Source organism: Vipera ursinii (genome assembly GCF_947247035.1).
Source record: "Vipera ursinii genome assembly, chromosome: 1".
NCBI classification, from domain to species: Eukaryota; Metazoa; Chordata; class Lepidosauria; order Squamata; family Viperidae; genus Vipera; species Vipera ursinii.
Genome location: NC_139512.1, coordinates 108,076,010 through 108,099,205, shown reverse-complemented (window position 1 = coordinate 108,099,205; position 23,196 = coordinate 108,076,010). Strand labels below are relative to the sequence as shown.

At 39.2% G+C, this 23,196-nt stretch overlaps 1 protein-coding gene across 2 annotated transcripts in view; it reads left to right on the top strand.

The window, feature by feature from the left end:
* TSPAN4 (tetraspanin 4) overlaps positions 1–22,308 on the top strand; it is a gene marked incomplete at its 5' end in the record, with an annotated part of 744,217 nt that extends 721,909 nt beyond the window's left edge. For both annotated transcript variants that reach the window (XM_083350677.1, XM_083350676.1), the window contains 4 exons: positions 7,829–7,930; positions 15,018–15,149; positions 19,568–19,651; positions 21,802–22,308. In XM_083350677.1, coding sequence (XP_083206803.1) covers positions 7,829–7,930; positions 15,018–15,149; positions 19,568–19,651; positions 21,802–21,870 — 387 coding nt within the window. In that variant the 3' untranslated portion in view covers positions 21,871–22,308. The remainder of the gene's footprint in view (positions 1–7,828; positions 7,931–15,017; positions 15,150–19,567; positions 19,652–21,801) is intronic.
* Between the last annotated feature and the right edge of the window lie 888 nt (positions 22,309–23,196).

Sequence of the window (23,196 nt, the reverse complement as noted above, 5' to 3'; positions counted from 1 at the left end):
TTTATTTCAGCAGCCATAGAAAATATAGAAATAGGGCCTTGCAAACTTTAATAATCCAATATAAGTAAAGGCTTACTCACCTTTAATTTTTCTTTTATCATCCAAGGTTTTTGCCCCATTTTGAAAGACATTTTAAGATAATGTTTAAAAATACTGACCTTCTACAAACATCCTGAAGGTGATTGATATATTGTCAGATGAAATGCTGTTGGAATGCCAGAAACACATTATTATTTTAAGAAAAGCTCATCATCATTATCTGTAAGACAATGATGCAAAAAATGTAATGTGGTTGGTTGTTCTTATGCTAATAAGTGCTGGCTTTTCATTGTGAAAATCCTTAGATTCACCAAATGAAATAAAATTCTGCAGATAACTGGTGCTATTTGTAGTAGCTGAATGGGACAATATAAGTTGTTTTGTTTTTTTTTGGAGTGACTAGCACATTTAACAACGTACTGTGAGAAATATTGCTAGACAGGGAAAATATTTAGCACTTCACCAAGTTTCTGGACAACTTAATTTTGAAATGATATTTTAATTTCAATTCAGAAATCATTTCATAATCATGCAGAAGGAAAAAGAACCAACCCTCACCTCATTACCTTAAACCAGGGGTAGGCAACCTTGGCTCTTTTATACTCATGGACTTCAACTCCCAGCTATGCTGACTCAGGAATTCTGGGAGTTGAAGTCCACGAGTCATAAAAGAACCAAGGTTGCCTACCCCTGCCTTAAAGTGTTGTTGAATAAAAGGGATTGATTTTTCCCCCATAAGCTTTGCTATTATCCTTACTTATATAAAGACTTTGAAACTTCCTTATCTGTAAGTCTCAGCACATACTGGATGGCTATATTTAAGTATGCTCTATACTGTATTTTTCTTCTTTCCCAGGAGATCACTCACATGTACTTCAGACAGTTGCTTCTTGTGAGGAGATTGAAAGACAGTGGCTTTCTGCAAGTTTGAGTCCTAGGAGACAGTGGTATTAGCTATATGGCTCACAACTGTGGTGGAAACATTTAAAGAATAGTTGGTTTGCAAACCTCACTTTCCAATCACTTGTAGAAGTTGCTTGTTATTTACTTTTAAGTTATTAGAGATCTTCAGAACAACAACTTTAAAAACGCTAGATGAATCTGCCTTCAATCCTGAATGAAGAAATATCTTAATCATAACCCAAAGAATTTAGAATCTGAAATAAATAGAAAAAAGCAAAATAAGATTTAGATCTTAGAAAGTTATAAACAGACTAAGAGTCCACAGTATCAACAATGTCAGTATTTCTCTTTATTCTTAACTTCTTTTTTCCCCTTGCAGTCTTTACTTCATCTTCCTATTCTTTTACATTTAGTTTGCATTACATTTTACTAGTGCACTATTCTAATTAACATTCTAAAATTTATATGGATTTCTTTTGGCATGGGAGGAATTCCTAGAAGATTTGTTGTTATAACACTGAAAGAAATCCATGCCTCATTTGTGGCAATGGTTTGTTGTCTATCAATATTGGCAAAGAAAAAGATTTTCAAGCAACATGGTCAACTCTGTTTAAAATATTAAAGTTACAGTAGATCTTTAATTAGCCTCTCTTTTTCAGGATATGCATTTGGTATTTTCCCATGGCTAGGACTTAATTGTATCCTCCATTCTAAGATGGGCATCTTCCATCTGTATGGCAAACTCATGGGCTGAACAACATCGCACCCTAATATTAAGATGTCCTTCCTGGTACTCCCTTCATCTTTTCTCCAGAAAGCAGCAGAGCACCTGTAAATGACCTTCTAGATTAGGGGCTCTGTATTTACATTCAATTTCCAGTTCTGCGCTATTGGTAGAAAATGATTATCAAGGCATGAAATTAGAAGTCTCACCCAGGGGAAAACAATTGGATATTTTGTCCTTTCTCTATTGCTGCTTCTCCCTTATTAGTGGGAGGAAAGAAGCAATCACCAGAAAGGTCAGAAATGTTTATTTACTGATATTGAGATGCTGTCTAGGCAGGTTTTTTTACAGCATAAAATAATTGCTCCCTAGGATGTTGGTAACTAAGGAAGGCCAAGTGCATGTGGCGAGTTGAGACAGTGGAGCCTGAGGTGAGAACTTGGGGCCCCAAAGACAGGTACCAGGGCAGTTGCTGGGAGTTCAGCAACAACGAGTAATCCCAACCCTCCACCCCCATAACAACCCTAGTAACAATGAAGCCTAACACCCCCATTCCCATTGGAGTGGACAGCTGTAAGGAAATACTTTCTAAACTGTGTATGTATGTGTGAGCCATCTTTGCCTCAAAAAGGTACAGAAGTTTTTTTCTTCTTTTATGCTGGTAAAATTCAGTCTAAGATTTGGAGTTTATTTAATTATAGACGATTTTGCACAAAGAGAGCCTCAGACAGGAAATCAGACAGATTCTATCAAAAGCAGTGCAATCATGGCAGCGGCCTAGGGCTGGGAGTCACAGGCACACTACACAAACAACTTACTATCTTGGAATTTCTTTCTCTCCAATCTCTCTCCTATGTGGGCAGGGAAGGGGTAGCAGTTTCTGTAGACAACCTCTCCTTTGCCTAACCTTTTCCCCCATCCTCAGCAGAGCAGAGATTGGAGAGAGATTTCAAGAGAGTAAGCTGTTTGCTCTTCTACACATAAAAAGCAATGTGATTATGCTAGCAGCAGAAAAATGTCAAGGCAAAGGAGAGATTGCCTACTACAGAAATTGCTTGCTTCCCCCTCCCCGCTTTGTAAAACATAGACATTGGATTTCAAGGGAATACTGTAAACTGTTTATGTAGAGCACCCACAGCTCCCAGCCCCAGCTTGCATTGTTTTCAATTGTATAGAAGAGTAAACAGCTTATTTGCTTGCAGTCCTTCTGCCTGCCTTGCATTGATGGAATAAAAGAAAAAAACCCACAGGTCAGGCAAAGGAGGAAGTGTAGTGGACATAATAGTGATTACGTTATTGAGGGAAGCTGAGAAGTTTGCAAATGGGCTATAATGTTATTTTTTCAGCATTATTTGAACAGTTGCTGAGTGAATGGTTAGTAGGTGTAGACTACCTGAAATCTAAGTGAATATAGAACCTGAGGCTGAAATTGTCATTACTTAGATGAACATGAACTCTATTAGTACAGAAAACTCTTTTGAGTGTTTTATAATATATTGCACATTAATGTTCAGAAGAGCCTGGACAAGAGTATGCCAGTTTCGCTTATGTAATCTTCAGTGCAGCAAAGAATGAGAAATATGTTACAAAGAAAGCCCTTTTTTAATTTATTTATTCAATTTCTCTTGGAACTGTGCAACTCTTTAAGGCAGCTTCACTTCACTTCACTGAGGTTTCAGTGACAGCATCCTTTCAAAGTGAAGCCACAGACTGAAATGCTTCCTTGCTCTCCTGTAGAGGTGGTGTGTAGAAGCTGCATTTGGCAAAGTGGGATGTTTCTCATTGGCTTGGCTTCCCCCCACGAGACTCTTTGCTAGGGCAAAACCACACACTCTAGGAGGCACCTTATCACACTGAGGGAAATTGACATGTCTCTGCAAGGGGGATTAGAAGCAATCTTTTCCACTTTGCTTCTCAGACAAGTATGTCAAGCAGCAAAAAGTTGAAAACAAGGCTAAAATCAGTTAGCAGTAAAGAGCCTGGAAGAAACATTTATAAATGCAGAGAGAAAGGGAAAGCCAAATGTGGGAGGGAGGGGTGTACATTACATCACTTCAGAACAAGGCCTCCCACAGGAGGGGATTTGGTCAGGAAATCTTAATGGCCAGATTCAGGACAGGAGAAATATCCTATACTCTAGACTCAACATGTTAAAATTACAAATAAAGGAGAACATTTGTGGCTCAGGGTTGACATGAGGAGTCTTTGGGGCTCTCTGAGCTTGGTTGTTTGGTTGCAGATGTTTCATTACCCAAACTAGGTAACATTTTTAGTGTTCAGAGAGCACCAAGGACCCCTCATGTCAAACTCATCTTGATCCCATCCCTGTGTATTTTCCCTCAACTATCCTAAAGCTCCAAGCAACCCTCACCTTACTAGATTCATGCAGCTAATGAAGAGCACTGGGCCTAGAAAGAAGCATATGGGACAACCAAAGTCACCAACCAAGGTGTCCCATATTCACTAGCACCACCTTCTGAATATAATTTGATAGGAGGACCAGATCTGCTGCAAAACAATGTTGCCGTGGCTCTTTGCTCTGCCCATGGAGAGCAGAGGAATCATGAGAGTTAAGGCAACTTCAGTCCATTTATCCTTTTCTCTGTTAGAAAATGCTCCACAAGCATAATTTTCATCCCCTCCTGACAAACAAGCTTAAAAGCTACCCATGAAAGATATATACATTTTAGTTTTTCTGCTGATCACCTCTATGTTAGGTAAAGGCACCTCTGCAGTTTTCACTTATTGCCACTGATTTTGATGTATGTAAATTGTAATCAATGATTCCCTAATGAACAGAAATGTATGGTAAAGCAGTCTATTATGTAAAATGTGAAAGTCTGTTAAGATATATCAGAGTTAATAAAATATTCCTTTGGACCCTTCAGACAATTTATAAAGGTTGATTTGTTGTTATTAGAACTTAACTACAAAATGAAACAAGTTACAGCAACTACATTACGTAGAGCCAGATTTCAGCCTTGTTAAGAGAAACCTAAAAATGTATACCTATGACAGGAAGGCAGCGGAATTCACCAAAGAAAAACAATGCTGACATTTTTGCAGTTTCCAAGATTTGTTTCCATCCCGGATCTACCCATCACATATTACTTTGCAGAAAAATTATGGGTCAATATTGTAGCCAATTTTTGCAAATTAACACTGGGGGAGTGGGGGTGGGGGTTCATTCTCCGAGCTTGTGGGTTGGTTTCCAAACATTTCATTACCAAGGCTAGATAACATCTTCAGCAGAATTCAGGGAATCCCTAAATAGACTGATAACAAAACGTTCGGAAGCCAACCCACCAGGTTGGAGAACAAACCTCCAGCCTCATCCTATACCCGAGCTGCAGATATTCGCCACTATCGCCCATCTATACTTGTCCAGTGCTTTGGTTTGTTACTTCTTTTCTCCCTATTGCATCTTTTACATTTGTTCTGGGGTCTCACTGCAGTTAGCATAGTAATTCCAGGTGACTGTTTTCAATTCGGCATGAAAGTGATGCTGAGTAAAGGCAATATTTTCTGTTTCTGTTCTAAACTGGCTATATGTAGGTAGTCCTTGTTTAGCCACTGCAGTTGGGACCAGCAACTCAGTCATTAAACAAAGTGGTCACTAAGTGAAAAATGATGTGACCAGAGCTTCTAATTTTACTTCAGCTTTCCTTTGCTTTATAGTAACTGAAGGATACAACTCCAAACAACAGGGAGAACCAACCCCAAAGAGCAGGAAAAATTTGACTCATGGGGAAGCTAAAAGGGCAAATTTTATAGCCCCTGTATATTTATCCCCTCCCCCCTTATCCTTTCGAATGCTCACCCCAGTGCTGGGATAATTAGCAAGAAGGGAAATAATTACTTTCATTGGAGAGGAAGTCATCAGAGAATGAGCAGACACACTATAAGGAATATACATCAAAATGAATGCACATCTGCAATGGCTGTTTCCCTACTGCACTATGAACTGTGAGCTGCTTAGGGAGCAAGCAAACACCTTCAGTGTGAAATTGATTAGGATCTTGTCAATTTCAGGCAACAGCTGAGAGCCCATTCGGCCTTCTAAACAACCAATTAAGGTCACAGAACTGAGCTTGTTAATTTGCGGTGAGCACATTTTAGGGACACCACTGCACTGCTGAGAAAAGCAGGTCACGAAGATGGCTTGTTTAGGCAATCTCCCCACTCTACAAAGGATTGGGGGGAAGAGAGAAAAAACAGGTCAAGCACCGAATGAAGTGTATTAACTGTCTGTAATGGCGAATATAGGACAGGGAGAAGGATGGTGTGAAGGCTGTAAATGCAAGCATTGATTGCAAAGTCACTGTTTCATCACTGTAGGAACTACAAACAGTTGCTATCCAAGGCAATTGTTAAACAAGAGCCTTCATTAATAAATTTGCCTTGCAGTAATATAATAGGAAGACAACATCTCTACTGAAAAAATATCACCATTCATAGCCCTCCTCTCAGTTCTTTAAGACTAGGGCTTTTTACAGGTTCTAAATCAGGGGTCTTCAAACTTGGCTCTTTTATCACTTGTGGACTTCAACTCCTGGAATTCCTCAGTCAGCGTGTCTGTTAGGCATATGGTGATAGCCTACAATGTTGGGTTGACAATATATTAACCATGAGGTTGTGACTTTAAGATGTTAATTGGCCAATGGGTGTGTAAGTGTTCTCATGGCCATATAAGGGAGCTAGGAACGTAGCTTCTTTCTCTCTCTGAATTCACTGCTCTCTACTATTACTGTTTTTGCTCTATTTTGCTGTACTGTTGGTTTACTACTGTGATAAACCTGTACAACTGTGTATTGACCTCTGGACCGGTAAGACTTTGTATTTGGATTGCTACTTGGACTGTTGCTATTGTGTATGACCTGGACTGTTTATTGTTGACCGTGCATTTTTGTTTTTATACCACCTCAAAAGTAAAGTACTTTTTGCTTTCACAACTCAGTGTACTCTTGTGATTACTGTGTGACTCTTACTGCTCTCAGTACCCTTCCTTGTCTGTGCAACTCCTTGGTAGCACAAGGAGACCACTGCACAACAATCCTTAACAGTGTCTATCTGAGGAATTCTTAGCTAGAGTTGAAGTCCACAAGTCCTAAAAGGGCCAAGTTTGAAGACCCCTGTTCTAAATATTTACTGTATGAAACATGACCACTGAATTTCAATTGTTCCATAACAAAAACCTTTGAATGGAAATCATAATTCATCACAAACTGTTTTTTCTCTGAAGAAATATTTCTAAAATTGGAAATAAACTGGAAAGAATAACAAATTCCATTCTACTGTATGGTTAAATCTTTCATAATATCAAGCTATTCTACACACCCTTTTTGAAGTTTTTTTCCTCCTTATAATAATGCGGAATTATAAAAAACAATAGAAGAAAGCAATAGTAAGGTAAGCAGTAATAAGATTCCAACAAAGTTTAGATCAATTTAAAATTGATTTTCAAATAGATTTTCAGCCAAAGGAATACCTAGATAAAAGAAACTACAGACAGTAATAAAAAAATCAGACACAATCTCATTAAATTTCCAGTAAACACTAAATAATGATGTGTATATAGAAAAACAAAGCTCTAATTTTTGATGGACAAGCTAACTGGAAGTCTTTATAATAGCTAGGTAATATTATTGTCAGTCACCATTTTTAATATTGGAAAATTGTATGGGGAAGTTAGGAAAATGTATTGTTTAGAGTCCCATTTTTCTTTATATAGGCAGTCCTTGAATTACAACCACAACTGAGCCCAAAATTTCCATTACTAAGCAAGGCAGTTGTTAAGTGAGATTTGCCCCATTTCGTGACCTTTTTGCCACAGTGGTGGAGCAAATCAGTGCAGTTGTTAAGTGAATCATGCAGTTGTTCAGCCAATCTGGTTTCCCCCATTGACTTTCTTTGTAACCTTCTGGGAAGGTTACAAATGGTGATCCTGGGGCAGTGCAAATGTCACAAGTACATGCCAGTTGCCAAGCATCTGAATTTTCTTCACATGACCCGGGGGATGCTGCAATAGTCATAAGTGCCTCACTTGCAGTTCAATTGCCGTCATGGCTCTTCAGAGGAAAAGTCAGCCCAAAAAGTGCCATTTCACAGATTTGTCATATTGGATGCCTACATATATAAAAACTGTATTTGCTTTATTTTCAGATCGATAAGTATGCTCAGCGGGACCTGAAGAAAGGGCTTCATTTGTATGGAACTGATGGAAATATTGGTTTAACTAATGCATGGAGCATCATACAAACAGATGTAAGCTTGTACTTCTTCACTGTTCTTTCCCTTAATGCCAGCAGGTGCTACACACACCTACACACCCATTTGCCTGGCTTTGAATTTCCAATGGAGATAATTTAAGGTGGCTTTATTTAAGCATTTGCCTGAAAAAAAGCAAATACCACTGCACTGTACTTGAGCTGGAATTAAGGCCCTGATGTTTAATGGATCTTTCCCTGGCCTACTTTGAAATCTACAGATAAGGGGTTGATCTGATGCTTTGGTGCTCATCAGCATGCAGAGAGGCACACATGCAGGCAGACAAAATGAATAGAAAATCCCACAAGTATTTACGGAGCACAGGAGATACCACATTTCAGCCATCCTGCTAGCTAGAACATGAGTGATAGCGGAGAAAGTGAGACAAAGAGGTTCACAAGCACTTTTCTTCAGTCCTGTTTGTTTCCTCTTTTGCATCCAAGGCACTACTGAATAGGTCAGCAGTCAAGAGAAGGAACATAGTTGTTCTAGCTATACATTTGAGAATAAAAGAACCTGACAAATGTGAGGATCAGGGTTATGCCTTTTTAATCAGCTTTCCATCTCACACAAAGCCCACAGAACGTAATTTTCAATTCATATGAATTTGAAACAATGGTTATAATAATATGAGTGCAGGAAAACATATATATATATATATATATATATATATATATATATATATATATATATATATATATATATATATATATATATATATATGTGTGTGTGTGTGTGTGTGTGTGTGTGTGTGTGTGTGTGTGTGTGTGTATGTGTATGTGTATGTGTATGTGTATGTGTATATGTGTACGGTGTGTGTATATATATATATATATATATATATATATATATATATGTGTATGTATATATATATATATATATATATATATATATATATATATATATATATATATATATATATATATATTTGTTTTCTGAGGTTTTCGCGGGTGCCTTGTATGTGGATCCTTGGTTTTTCGGGTTTTTCCCCGCGTAGAACTAAAGGTGTGGGCGCAACGTTTCGACGGAGTCCCATCCGTCATCATCAGGCTTTAGCTTCCTTCTTCTGGGAGAAGCATGTGGCTGTTAGTTCCTCTTTTTTAAACTGCCAGAGGGGGTGTGTTCTGTGGAGGTGTGCTCTGATTGGGTAGGGGACCAAGTGTGTTCTGATTGGGTGGGAGTGTGTTTTGAATGGTGGGTGTGTTCTGATTGGGTGGGGGGGTGTGTTCTGAGTGGATGGGCTGGTCTCAGCTGCCAGCTCCAGAACTGAGCTGGTGAGTTGTGCTGCTTTTGTTCGGCTTCGTGTTTGTGGTGGTGCCATGTTTTTATAGTGGGTGTCAGTTTGCTTATTGTGTGGTTTGGAGGGGTTTAAAGTGGCTGATGTTGCAGCTGTAGTTAGGTTTCTGTTTTGTGGTTGTGTGTCTTTATCGTTGTGGGTTCGGATTTGCTTTTTGAATGGTTGTGTGGTGGTGATGTCATGTGATGTTATCATGAGTTTGGGTCTGGTATCATTCTTGGTGGTTGGGCCTCGTCTGTCAATCAAGGCGGGTTTCCAAATGGCTGGTAGACGAGAGGTATCATCTCGTGTATTCATGCTGTGGGGGCGTTTTTCTATCTCAATGGCTTCTCTGATTATTCTGTTGTTAAAATGTTCAATTTTGGCGATAGTTTTGGTTTTTTTAAAATCAATTTCATGTCCTGTGGCTTCAAAGTGTTGGACCAGGGATGAAGTTTGTTCTCCCTTTCTGAGTGAGTTTTTGTGCTCTTCAATGCGTGCACTTATTCTTCTGTTGGTCTGTCCGATGTATGTGGTGGGGCAGGTGGTGCATGGGATTTCGTATACTCCTTGGTTTTCTAACCCAATTATGTCCTTGGGGTTTCTTAGGATGGTGGATATTTTTCTGTCTGTGTAGAATGCTGTTTTGATGTTGTGTTTTTGGAGGACCTTGCTGATTCTGTCTGTGGTCCCTTTTAAGTATGGGAGGAGGGCTTTGCCATTTTCTTGTTCTCTGTCTTGGGTTTTTGTGGGTGTCTCTCTTCGGATTAAGTTGGTAATCGTGTTTCTTTGGAATCCATTGGCTGTTAGTACATTAGTGAGAGTGTGTAGTTCGGTTTTTAGGTGTTGTTCGTCAGCTAGGTGTTTTGTTCTGGAGATGAGTGTCTTGGCTACGGAGTTGATCTGTGCTGGGTGGTGGTGTGAGAGTGCGTTCAGATAGCGGTTCAGATAGAGGAACTAACAGCCACATGCTTCTCCCAGAAGAAGGAAGCTAAAGCCTGATGATGACGGATGGGACTCCGTCGAAACGTTGCGCCCACACCTTTAGTTCTACGCGGGGAAAAACCCGAAAAACCAAGGATCCATATATATATATATATATATATATATATATATATATATATATATATATATATGTATATCCCTGCGTGTGTGCGTGTGCGTATAATTTTTGTTCACATTTCCCTGAACTCGTATTGTTATTACTATAGTGTTTCAATCCACCAATGAAAATTTGTGCATATAAATAAATCCTAAAGATTTCATTGATTAGCCAACTCTGGAAATCAGAAGAATGAACTTCAACAGTTTGAGACTTTGATATGTATTAGATGTTGACGCCATTTTAGTCTCACAGTTAACTTTGCCCTTGTCCTGGCCCCAGAATTGCCATACCATTTGTTTTTACTGAAACATTTTTTACAGTAAAATTGATAATGGCTTGAGAGGGTCACAGCAATTTTATAGGTACTAATATGCTTGGGGGATGCTGCAAGCTAGATTGGAATGTAGGCTCTAGTCTCTAAATATGTTTTTTCTAGAGATCCAAGATTCTTACTATGGATTCTAAAACTCTTAAAACACTGTCCTGCACAGTTCTCAGTAAACCAAATAAAACTTCTGTTGATTATGTAATGACACATCTTTGGTTGTTCTCTTAAAAATAGTGAACTGTCCATTTTAATTTTAAATTTAGTCATCTATATGTACATAAGACATCTCAATTTGTTTCTGTTGATTAAAAAATAATTAAATATTCCTGTTATTACAGCTATATTTCATATCACCTGAATTAGCCAGTACTCTCCACTGGTATTTAAAATTGCTCCAGTTTTCATACATTTCATCACTGGTTTAATACTGCTTTGCATAATCTGCATAATAGGAATGGTTAATCACAATCCCAATAATTTGTTCTCTTTCCAGTTGAAAAAGCTACACTGTTTGTCCAAATGCCTCTCATCCATTTGTATGGATGTACATTCTCAATTCCAAATTGCTGTGACATGTTACTTTGCACAAATAGACGAAGGCATTAATTTTATGAATACCAAGATCGAAAAAAATATATATGAGGGCACAGAAGATTAGTGACCTGCTCATCAGGACTTGGGCAGAATAGAAATAGAATTTCAAATATATTATCATAATATGAAGACTTTAATTTGTTGGCAGAATTAAATTATGAAACAACATAATTAGATTTGTTTTGAAATATTGGTTCTGTTGGATCTCCTATTGCAAATGCAGTAGGTTTTCTTCAACCATGGGATAGAAGACTGAGCAGATAAAATCTAAATTTCCCAACTCACAGTTTCTCTGTATGCTGTTTTTCTTAAAACATTTGTCTGAAAAATAATTAAATAGGAACTAAATGTCACTGATCCCAATATTTGATATTCTCTGTTTCTTTTTCTTTTATTGTATGACTAATATGATTGCATACAACTTGTTTATGTTGGAATGTAAATTAGTACACAGTTTTTTTCTTCTCCCAATATTTTTATTTGAATAAACAAAACAACAAAACTACAAAAGTTAATTTAAAGAGTCCCACTGTACTGTCATTTTCCCCCCATTCCCCGCTCAGTTAGAATTTTGAACTGGAGAAGAATTGTACATAACTTGTGATACTTATCTATTTTCAGGCTAGGGCAGACATGTCAAACACAAGGCCCGGGGGCCAGATCCGGCCCGCGAAGTGGTTTCATGCGGCCCGCGAAGCCATCCTGGAAACAGTGAGGGAACAGCCCCCACTGCCTTGGCCCTGGCCCAGAGACCCTCCTTCTGCCAGAGACCCCCAGATCTGTCCCACTCCTGCCCAGGCCCCCATAGGCACCCTTGATGCGAACGATGTAGAGCTGGCCACGCCCACCCAGTAGGCCATACGCACTTTAGCCACACCCACCCAGTAGGCCACGCCCACCCAGGCCACACCCACCCGGCCCCCTGAGGGCAACCGCAATGCTGATGCAGCCCTCAATGAAATTGAGTTTGACACCCCTGGGCTAGGGTAATGCACCACAAATATTCACATGCAGAATCCATTCATTGTGAGACTTGACTTCAGTAGTTAACAAATAACATACAGTAACTGCCTTGGCATCTCTACAGAGAAAAGAATCAAATTTCCCATATATGTCGAAGTGTACTTGCAGGCAGGATCAAAGATCTGCTATTTTTCCTCAGTTATCCCCCTTAGTCACTTCTGCCGTGGGAAACTTGCTTCAGGCAATGTTTGACAATAAAAGAATGCAGAGCTTTTGATTGCAGTCCCTTCAGAAAGTTTGGAGGGGATAGTTTTGTGCATTAAGAAATCTACTTGCTTTGGGGCAACAGGCAAGGAATTCTGAAAGGGTGAAACAAAAAGACGGCGGGAATGTCACAGTTTCCATATTTTTCTCAGCCTTAAAGGCAAAAGCAAATCGGACAATTTGGAACAATTCAGAATGCTAATTTGCCACATCCATGTGCAAGTAGGCAATTAAAATGTCCCAACCACCTCATCATTTGAGAGTTGGAGAACTGAACTAGGCAGTTATCCCACATCCCAATCATGCAATAATTGTTAGCTGCCCAGAATCATGTGTATGAGATGGACAGCCATAGAAATCTATTAAATAAATAAATAAACCCACATTCAGTGGGTGCTGATCATTAATTAAATGCTATCTGGTTGGCATAAATTAAAAGCAATCTATGTACTCACCTGCCCAGTTGCACAGTGTGACTACCTTTTTTTCAGGTTTGCAGAGTAGATCTCACAAAAGGATCTAGAACAATCTACAGATTGCTCTCTTTCTTGAAAACTGAAGTTCACATCCAGATGCTGAATAGCTACAATGGAAGAGATATAAATCAACATTTAACACTCTGATATTTGGAAAACTTGGCTGCCTGCCATTTCAGTTCCCAGTTCATGACTTCATTAGCAAATGTCAAAGACAATTTCAAAACAGAGCATCTAAGAATTTGAAGCCACACATCTTTACAAAATATAATAAAATTGTCACTGCTGTTTTTGGGATGGTAATAACATACTTGAAAAATAATACCACTGCATTTTGTAATGCTGGTTTGTCATGTCTTATGACAAACAATTTTCTGAGTCAAGTTTTTCATTTCTTTTTTAAGTCCCCATGCAAAAGGAATAGTAGAAATGGTTTTCTTGGCTCCCCCCCCACACACACTGATGTAATTCTAGTTCTCTTCACTTTTTTGTAAAATGCATGGAACTTGATAAAAAATGTTTTCTTTAGTTTCCACACAGTTGAAGATTAGTTCTTTTGCTGTTCTGTTGTCCAACAATAGGACAAGACATCTACTTCATTCAACAACTTTCCAAGCCATGTTGAATACTTAGGAGCTGTGGTTCTCAACCTAGTCTTCACCATGAACCCCCTTTAAGTACCTTTTGGGGCCACAGTTCATGGCCATGAACCCCCAAGACTTAACTCAAGATTTAAATCATAACATTTCTTCAAGCCTTTATGCCCCTGCCCATGACATTGCGCCCCCCCCAGGGGTCCAGGTTGAGAATCACTGGTTAGGGGCATTTCAGAATGAATAGGAATATGGTGATAAGGCAAAGGCATTTTTTTACTTTTTTTCTTTCCCATATATATTGTACCCTAATGGAATGTCTTAAACAGTATAGGATTATCTGGAAGCAAAGAGATCTTCCTCTTATGCAATAGTTATCCATTGGATGTTCTGTTCTTATATTATGATGGATGTAAAGAGACATAGGGGTCTTTGATGCCCCTGGGCACTCTGTTCTGATATAACAAGGGAACTGAGTGACCAGCACAGGTAGTCCTCACTTCATGACCACTTGTTTAGCAACTGTTTGAAGTTACAATGGTACTGAACGTTTACAACCACTACTTGTACTTATGGCTGTGACAACCTCTCCACAATTATGTGATCAAAATTCAAGTGCTTGGCAGACTACTCTCAGCTGTGACTGCAGGTTACGCTTAAATTCCTACCCACCTGTATGCTCCCCATCTCTGCCTTTTTGGCTTCCCTACACTCTACTATCCTTGCTGCCCTGATCCTTCCCTGCAGCACCACAGCCCTGCACACCACAATCCCACCACCCTTCACTGCCCCAAGCTGAATTTTACCATCTGCTTCCCAGTGCTGACAAGGTTTGCCCAGCCTGGTCATTCATGAGGTCCTCCAAAAACCTTGCAAAGCCCTCCTGAGGCTGCACATGGCCAGCTCATGAAGGGGCCAGGTTGGCCACACCTCGTCAATAGCAGGAAGAAGAGGATGCCAGGGGCAATGGAGTGAAGGGTAGTGTGGTTGCAGACCAGAGCGAGGGGTGACCAAAAGAGAAGAGATGGCGAGAGGGAGAGAGGAGACTAGGGGGAGTTGAAATGGAAGTGAATGCAGCAGGGCAGGAAAAGCATGAGATCATTGACTTACAACAGTGTTGTTCTGGCATAATGACCGCAACTGAGAGTACTGGACCTGCCATCACTAAGCAGAGTAGTCATGTGATGTCTCACCTAATGACAACTTCACTTAGTGATGGAAATTCAAGTCCCAATTAGGGTCATTAAAGGAGGACTGCTTTGTAATAGATTTGGGAGACTCTAACTTTCTCAGGTAAATTAGCTAAATCTGGAGAAATTTACATAATGTTTTATTCAGAAATGAAAGAACTTGAATAAAAAGTGTAATACTTCCTCTTTCCAGATGGGCAGTCCAGAGGTGTTCTGGCATGCTGGGCCCATTAAACCTGATCCTTAAAGGGCCTCTTGACTAAGGCGCCTTGTAATTTGTCTTATTCCCCTCCAGTTCAGATGCTGTGGTGTCTCCAACTACACTGACTGGTTTGAGGTGTACAATACCACACGGGTGCCAGATTCATGCTGCTTGGAATTTAGTGAAAACTGTGGTCTTCATTCCCCAGGGACCTGGTGGAAAGCTGTGAGTATTAAATGAAAACCATGAGTCAACTAAGAAGACTAGAATTTTTAGACTCTAATGGAGAAAGAAAAATGTCATAGCTTTGCCTAATTGCGACATCCTATTGTGCCCATCCTAAAGGGTGACTAAACCTCAAACAGAAAGGCTATTCTGACTCATTCATCCTAATTTTCCATACTTCTCAGACAACCAACCAAGAGAAGGAGAGTCTTAATAAGTAGTTCACCTTTAAGTGTCAGTAGGAGAACTCAAGAACATGAGTCAGTAGGAGAACTCAAGAACATGAGTCAAGGCAACTTCTGGTAATCTGAAAGTTGCACATGCTTGTGAAAGGCACATAGAGGGATACACTTCCAAAGCAGGCAGGTAAAGGTAAAATGGGAAAGGACAATTTTTACTAAGTCAAACGTAAATAGACAAATACACTCAAAAACATAGTCCTATACAAATTCATATGTAACTCAGAGGAAACAAGAATATCGTGAGGCGCAAAAGGAATCAAATAGAAGCAAAAAAACAAAACAAAACCCCAGCAAGGAGCAAAAGGAGATATGGAGGATGGTACAGGAGTTAAAGGGAGAGAGAGGCAAGTAGGTTGAAAAAGAGAGAGGGGAAGGAAATTTGGGGGATGAAATGAGGTGGTTTGCCTGGAGGAAAGCCCAGGGATATGTCTATGGAGATTCTTAGTCATCCAGGTCACGGTGGTCCCAAGTGCTTTTTTCAAAAGGCAACTGGACTCTGTTTTTCCTTGGAAGACGTTTCACTTCTCATCTAAGAAGCTTCTTCAGCTCTGGCTGAAGAAGCTTCTTGGAAGAGAAATGAAACTTCTTCAACGAAAAAAAAACAAAATCCAGTTGCCTTTTGAAAAAAAGCACTTTGGGGAGCGCAAAGATAGCATATACAAAACTTTATTTTGCCCTTGTGGTCTTTTTTTGTTGGTTGGTTGGTTTTTCCTCAAGTGGCTTCTTTCACTGCATGAATGCATGCAGACTATTGTCTGTGGAGATTTGTCCCAAAGGTGCTTTTTCAAAACGAAAAGTCCAGTTGCCTTTTGAAAAAGCACTTTTGGGGCATGCAGACTATTATTTTTCAGTTGCTGAAAATACAGATTTCCGTATTTAGCTGGAGGTTGGACTTGAGAGCTTACATGGCCCCTCCTAACCTGGGATTTTTTGAAACTGCCCTTTTCCTCAGCTCAGTGCCAAGTTGATGTATGAACAGCAAGGTTATTTTGAAGTATCTTTAATAGGAATGATAAAGGCAGAATGAGAATGCCTGTCTAAACATTCTCTGATCACTAAAAATAAGTTGAATTGCTATGACCACTAGTAGCCATCTTAAATGGTAGTGGCTAATATACTGCATAAGTATCCTAATAGTTAACTCCTTGCAGTTGTTTCTTTCAAGACAATATTTGCTGAATGTTGATTGTTGTAAAAATTAAAATACTCTTCTTATATAGACTAGAATTTTGAGTAGCAACTCCGTAAATAATCAATTTTTATTTAGTAATTTGCCAGCAAATAAAAGCAGAAACTCATCTTTATTTAGGATATTATTGATGAAGAATTATTGATGAAAATTATTGATGAAGGATAAGGCCCTTCTAAATTTTGGAATCATGTGACTAAGATATCTGGCTAGTCGGAGCAGATGTTCAGTGAGTTAGGAAGATGTTTCTAGGCAGAACTGGTAAATCTACTTGCAAATTTAAATCAATGGCCCACTATTTAAGATCACCTAGTGCAAGGGTCAGCAACCTGAAACAGTGAAAGAGCCACTCAGAACCGGTTCCCTCACAAAAGGAAAAACTGGGAGCCGCAAAAAATGTGTGCACATGCGCGTACATGCGCACATGTGCAGAACAGGGTTTGACTGAAGAGTGGAGCCAAGGCGAGATATGCACCTACCCTGCATATTTGAATTGATTGGTTGAACTTTTTTAGTCCCACTTTTATTTTTATTTTTGGACTACACATGGCAGAGGACTGGGAGCCGCAGGAGACGGCTGAAAGAGCCACATGCGGCTCCGGATCCACGGGTTGCAGACCTGTGGCCTAGTGTGTGTTCATAGCCTATACTTACAGTGATGGCTGGCCAGAGAAAGGCATAAAGTTGTGATTTGGCATGTATTGCCTAGCACTAGGAAGATCAAAAGCTATTGATCATAATTAGAGGGACCATGTGAACGGATAAAAAGGATCTTAACCCAATAGAAGAAAATGAAAATCCAGGGGAAAATTTCTGTTTGAAGTAGGCCAACTTCATAGCAAAGCTCCATGTACAGAACACAGCGGGGTACTTGAAAAATTAATCTCAAGACCTTGGATGGAACTCTTTCAAGGGAAAGGAATGACCTGCAGGGGCCCAACTGATCTCCAGAAGGTAGCTGGGCTCAGATCTTGGCCAAAAAGATTTTAATTGCTGAAGGTATATGCTGAGCTCCTTTGAAGAAGTAGACAGATTGTAAAGCCAATGCTGTTTTTTGTGTGTTTAGGGTAACCTAATCGGCATGAGATTTTTAGTTGCCCATAGTAGGGAAAACAAGACCAAGATATTTAAAAGTCTTGACTTGCTTTATTGAGTATTTAGCTTCCTGCCATGTGATGGCATAAATAAAAAGGCTGCTTTTACTGGAAGCAAAGGTTCTGTGGAGGAAGGAATAGCTGTTTTCTCTGGTTATGCTTTTCCTTTTTTGGGGGGGATCCTTTTCAGATCTAAGAATCTCCAAATAATTTAATTTTAATTTTAACTGGAGTTTTATTTATTCAGGGATGGATATAATTTTTTAAATTTGTTTTTAACTTTTGTATTTTTGTTTTTAATCACCCTGTAAACCGCCCTGAGTCCTTCGGGAAAGGGCGGTATATAAATGTAATAAAATAAATAAATAAAAATAAATAAATATTGTTTGGGGCAAAGCTTCCTTCCTTCTGCAGTTCCAGAGAACTGCAAATTTAGACAGAATTCCATTGGCAGTTCCCTCCTTCCCATCCAGGACGTAGCACAGAAGCATTGTTTGAACAGGGTCCGTAAGATTATCTGGGACACTACTCATCCTCTTCACAACCTGTTTTCCTTGTTACCTTCTGGGAGGAGGCTTCGTGGTATCCGAAGCAGAACATCCAGATTCAACTGTAGTTTCATTCCATACAGCATTAACCTTGTGAACTCTCAAGCTTCCTCCTTCCATTATATATTCAAGATGGACAGTATTTAATATTTTATTGTTATGTATATGTAGGGGTGTGGGTCTATACATATGTTGTATGTAGTATGTTTTGAGGGGTGTCATGTATGTGTCTCACTTTGAGAGTGAGCAACTAAATTTCATTTTTGATGTGCGCCATTGTGCCCACAGTAAAAAAATGACAATAAAGATTCTCTTATCTTATCTTACGAATCTCAGGGTCAAACTTTAGCATCTTCCAGAATGTGCCCAAAATATGATCAGGAAACAAGAAAACAAGACTTTACAGTATAAGACAATACTGCCTAGTTTTATGTTGCCAATTCAGAAGATTGCATGCACAACATTCAGTGTGCAGTGGTGATTGGCATTAATTGGCCTGTTGTCACAGCAGACAGTGATAATCTCTGGGGAAGCAGCTCTGATGAAATAATCAGTACTTAGAGGTTTTCTGTAGGAGGGGGAGCAGTATCTTTCCCAAGGAACATTCCTGCCATTCAGAAAGTACTCTGGAATCCATCCAGGAATACAAGAAGTCACCAGGGTGTGGATAGAGTACTGGGCTTGGAGACTCAAGCTCAACCACATCTCTTGTGAACACACCCAAAAAGTTACCTGTCGCTGAAAAAATCAATCCAAGGTGATCTGTCACAGGAATGTACCAAAACTAAAAGTAAATGCTACCGTTGATTCAGTGGTCATTTTAAAAACTCTTGCCTTTAGGAGTTGGGCCAGCAAACCCACCTAGGAAATTATCAGTAATAAAATTTAACATACTGACAGTGGGACTAACATGTTAGAACTAATGTAATGTCATCTGGTTATTTTGTGGTTGCTAGAAAGCAAGGTGAAGGATTTGGCTAATGATTTGTTTAAGCAATAATTGGCCTAAAATTGCCTTCTCAAATTCTCGCCCAGCATTTCTGTTTAAAGCACTAAGATTTACTATTCAGTTTAGAAATGCAGTAGTCTGATTTGTAGGGAAAACATGAGAAGCAGACATTGTTCCTTTTTTTGTTAATGAATCTTGCACAGAGTATCCACTTGATCTTCAGTTGTACAATTTTTCTAGGCCTTTAAAGACATATTTCAATGCAAGCAAGTCCCTAGAGATGCTTTTCATCTCCACTGGAAAGCTTAAATTGACATTGCCGATTACCAAGGTCGATATGAGTTGTAAGTTCTCCTTAGGTCTTTTACTTCCTTATAGCATATTTTTCCCCTCCAGCCTTGCTATGAAACAGTGAAATTATGGCTTCAGGAGAACCTGTTAGCAGTCGGAATTTTTGGCTTGTGCACAGCATTGGTTCAGGTAAAATTTCCCCATATTCACTTGGTGCTTTCTGTTTATATTAGCACGGTGAAGGATTTAAATGCATCTGTTTATCTTTCACAAATATAACCTGGTATTAATAGCAAAATCCTATAAATCTTTCTCAAAATGAAATTCCATTGAATTTATTCATTGATAACTTGGTCCAGGATTATAGCCTTACCTAACAGAACTGCAAGAAGATTGATCTAAGGAAAAGTTGTCTCTTTATGTTGAATAGTGTTTTGTTTCCTCCTGCTTGTGTGCAAACATGCAAACATCAACAAGTCATGGAGGTTTAATGATCCTTCCTTGGTTTAATTAGAGAATCTGATGATATAAAATAGCAATGGTTTCTGCATAAAGTTGGTTAAGCTTAAGTTAATGGGGAATAGTAATTGACTTATTGTGCCTTAGCTTAAACTGCAGGAGATCCCTCATAACGAATTTTTATTTGGAAGCAGGGCTGTTCAGTAATTACCGTATTTTGACTTGATCACTTCACTGCTATTTACACTTTAAATCTTTTCCTCCAATCCTCAGAATGTTGTTCTGGGATCCTAAGAACAGTATAAAACTGCTCAAAATTAACAAACAAGAACCGTGATTAAAACCGCTTACGTTGTACCACATGACAGTCAAATATGTTGTTAACGTACAGCCCCAGTGATTTAAACATGTCATCACCATTTAGAATTAATCCTGTAGAGTTGTAGGATTTTTGCCTCTGTACAAATTAATGTCACAATTTAATACAGAATTAAGGAGGCTAATCCTGTTAAAATCAGTGGATTTAAGTATGCCCAACTCTCCAGAATTAGAGTAGATAAAATACATTTCTACTTTGTAATCCTCTGTTATTTTTATACCTGATTATTTGCCATGGTTTCCCCAGAAAATAGTAGAAAATGAAAATTAGATACAGAGCTGGACATTCTCTATTAGAGTTCCATAACATGCTTCAGAAAATTGCAGTTCCAGAATTTCTCAGCTAAAGGAAGTACTGTACTGTACGTCAGCCTTTTGGTAGCATACAGTCTTGTGCAGATTATTTACAGTATTCGCACAAGAACAAGTCTATAAACCATAATGTACACACGATCATAACTTTGCACAAAGCAAAGTAGAGGAGGATAGGCCATGTAGCACAAATCCTTACTTCTTCTGTGCATGAGCAAAAAACTGAGGAGAAAGTTTGGCAGACAGAATATGGAGGGTTCAGCTGTCCTTTGGCCATGTCTACAGATGGAGTCAACACTTAGCCTAACTATTGCCCCCAAAATACTCTTTTCTCTTGGCAGAAAGTCCCCAAGCACAATAATGGCATAGATAGCCAAGCTAGATAAAAGTAGATGGAAACTAATCAAGGAGAGAACCATCCTAGAATTAAGAAGTTTCCTGACAGTTAGAGATTCTATAGAGATTCTCAGTCATCCAGGTCATGGTTGTCCCAAAGTTGCTTTTTCAAAAGGCAACTAGACTTACTTTGTTTTTCCTTGAGGAGATTTCTCTTCTCATCCAAGCAGCTTTATTCAGTCGGAACTAAAGAAGCTTGTCGGATGAAAAGCAAAATGTCTTCAAGGAAAAACAACTCCAGTTGCCTTTAGAAAAAGCACCTTTGGGATGATAGAACAATTAATCAGTGGAACAACTTGCCTCAAGAAGTTGCAGGTGCTCCAACACTGGAGGTTTTTAACCAGAGATTGACAACCATTCGTCTGAAATGGTGTAGGGTTTCTTGCCCAAGCAGGGAATTGGACTAGAAGACCTCTAAGGTTCTTTCCAACTTTCTTATTCTGTTAGAAAGGAGAGAATGGAAAGGGGCTTTTGCCCCTCTCCCAAATTATCTAAAGATTTTTTTCATCAATATTGAATAAAGCCATGATTGAGTTAGAATCCAGGTTTCTTTCCTATCTTTTCTTTTTGATTGTGAAGAAATTTCATGGCTGGCTTTCCATTAGGCTAGCCCCAAATTGAGCATGCCCTGTTGATTACGGAGGGCTATTTTATGTAGAATTGGTATGCCCTGGGGGGGACATGGGAAATTCATTACTCCTTCTGGATCTGTAGTGTGCAACTGTGCACATCATTAAAGAATAGGGATACAGTTGCATGGTGTTTAATCTTGACAATGATTTTTGTATCTACAGATTCTTGGACTGACATTTGCAATGACCATGTATTGTCAGGTTGTCAAGACAGACACCTACTGTGCATAAAAAATCATCTTCAGGGTCCGTCAGCCCCCTCTCCACAAGACGAAAGAGAGGACCCTCCATCCTGTTGTCATATTTTTTCTATGTAAAATAAACTGTATAATCCTCTATGGAAAAATTGTGGATCACCCTAGTTTTGTCACACCACTCAAACAGTATCATCATCGTGGAACTCAGACGACTGGCTCCGACAAAATAAATTCTTCTCTCTAAATGACAAGGAAAACAAAGAAAGGAGTGGCTCTCTTTTGCACAGACTGTGGTTTAGTTTGAAGCTGAGTTTAATCTCTCTTTTTTTTCCCTCTGCTGGCTGTTGACAAATAGAAATGTTCCATCTAGCCCTATTTCATCAGTCCTCAAATTATAGGGTGCCCTTTCTCATGATGACAGCGAGGATGTGGGGCAGCCATTTCTTAGCATTTGGTTTTAGCCAGCTTAGCACCTCAGCCCCGGGGGCATGCGTTGGACTCTCAAAATTGTGTCAGAGAATGAGAGGTCTTTGGGGAAAGCTGGTTTCAGATGTCAGGTCAGATCTGGCAGTAAACAGAACTGGAATTCTTACTCTTTAAATTAATGTAATAACATTCAAGTACTAATGTCCAAGTACATCCATATAGATACACACTGATCATTCTAGCAGCTGCCTACAAAGCACATCAGTCCTCTCTTCCTTTGTATTCCAAGGGACCATGGAGTCAAATGGAAAGATCTCCTAGGGAAGAAAGTTAGGCCGCTGAAAAACAAGCAATTACTTCAAACAGATTTATTCTTCAGCGAATATGTAATCACCTTTCTGTCACTGTCCTCTGGATTTTCTTTTAAGTGTCATTCCACTTTTGCTGTTCCATATGTCCTTCTTTTCTATAGTGGCCCCCTTGAGCTCTTTGTCTTTTCCTTAATTTGCTTTGTCACATTTTCACCTTTAAATAGGATAGATTCACTGGGGGAGGGGGGAGCCCACGCTGTAAACATGCTTTGTAGTTGCTTTTTAAAGAAACAAAGAAGGAATTGGGAAGTTTGAAGAAATTGCCCACTAACCAAAACATTTTAAACAGACATTCATTCCCCCCCCCCCCGCTTTTCTCTGCATTAACATGCATAGAAGAACATGCAGGTAAAGATTTCCAAGCACATTCCCATCACTGCTTACAACCATAGCCTAGTGGAAGGCTAGCGTAGATTATCTGCTCGCCATCTCAACAATGAAGATTTAGATCAAAACATTTGGCTTTGCCTGTCCTGCTGTAGTTAATCATATGTAGTCCAAAATGAGTGGGTTATCGGTGTAGGTGAGCACCAATATGTGTATTAAAATGTGCAGGTTGATAG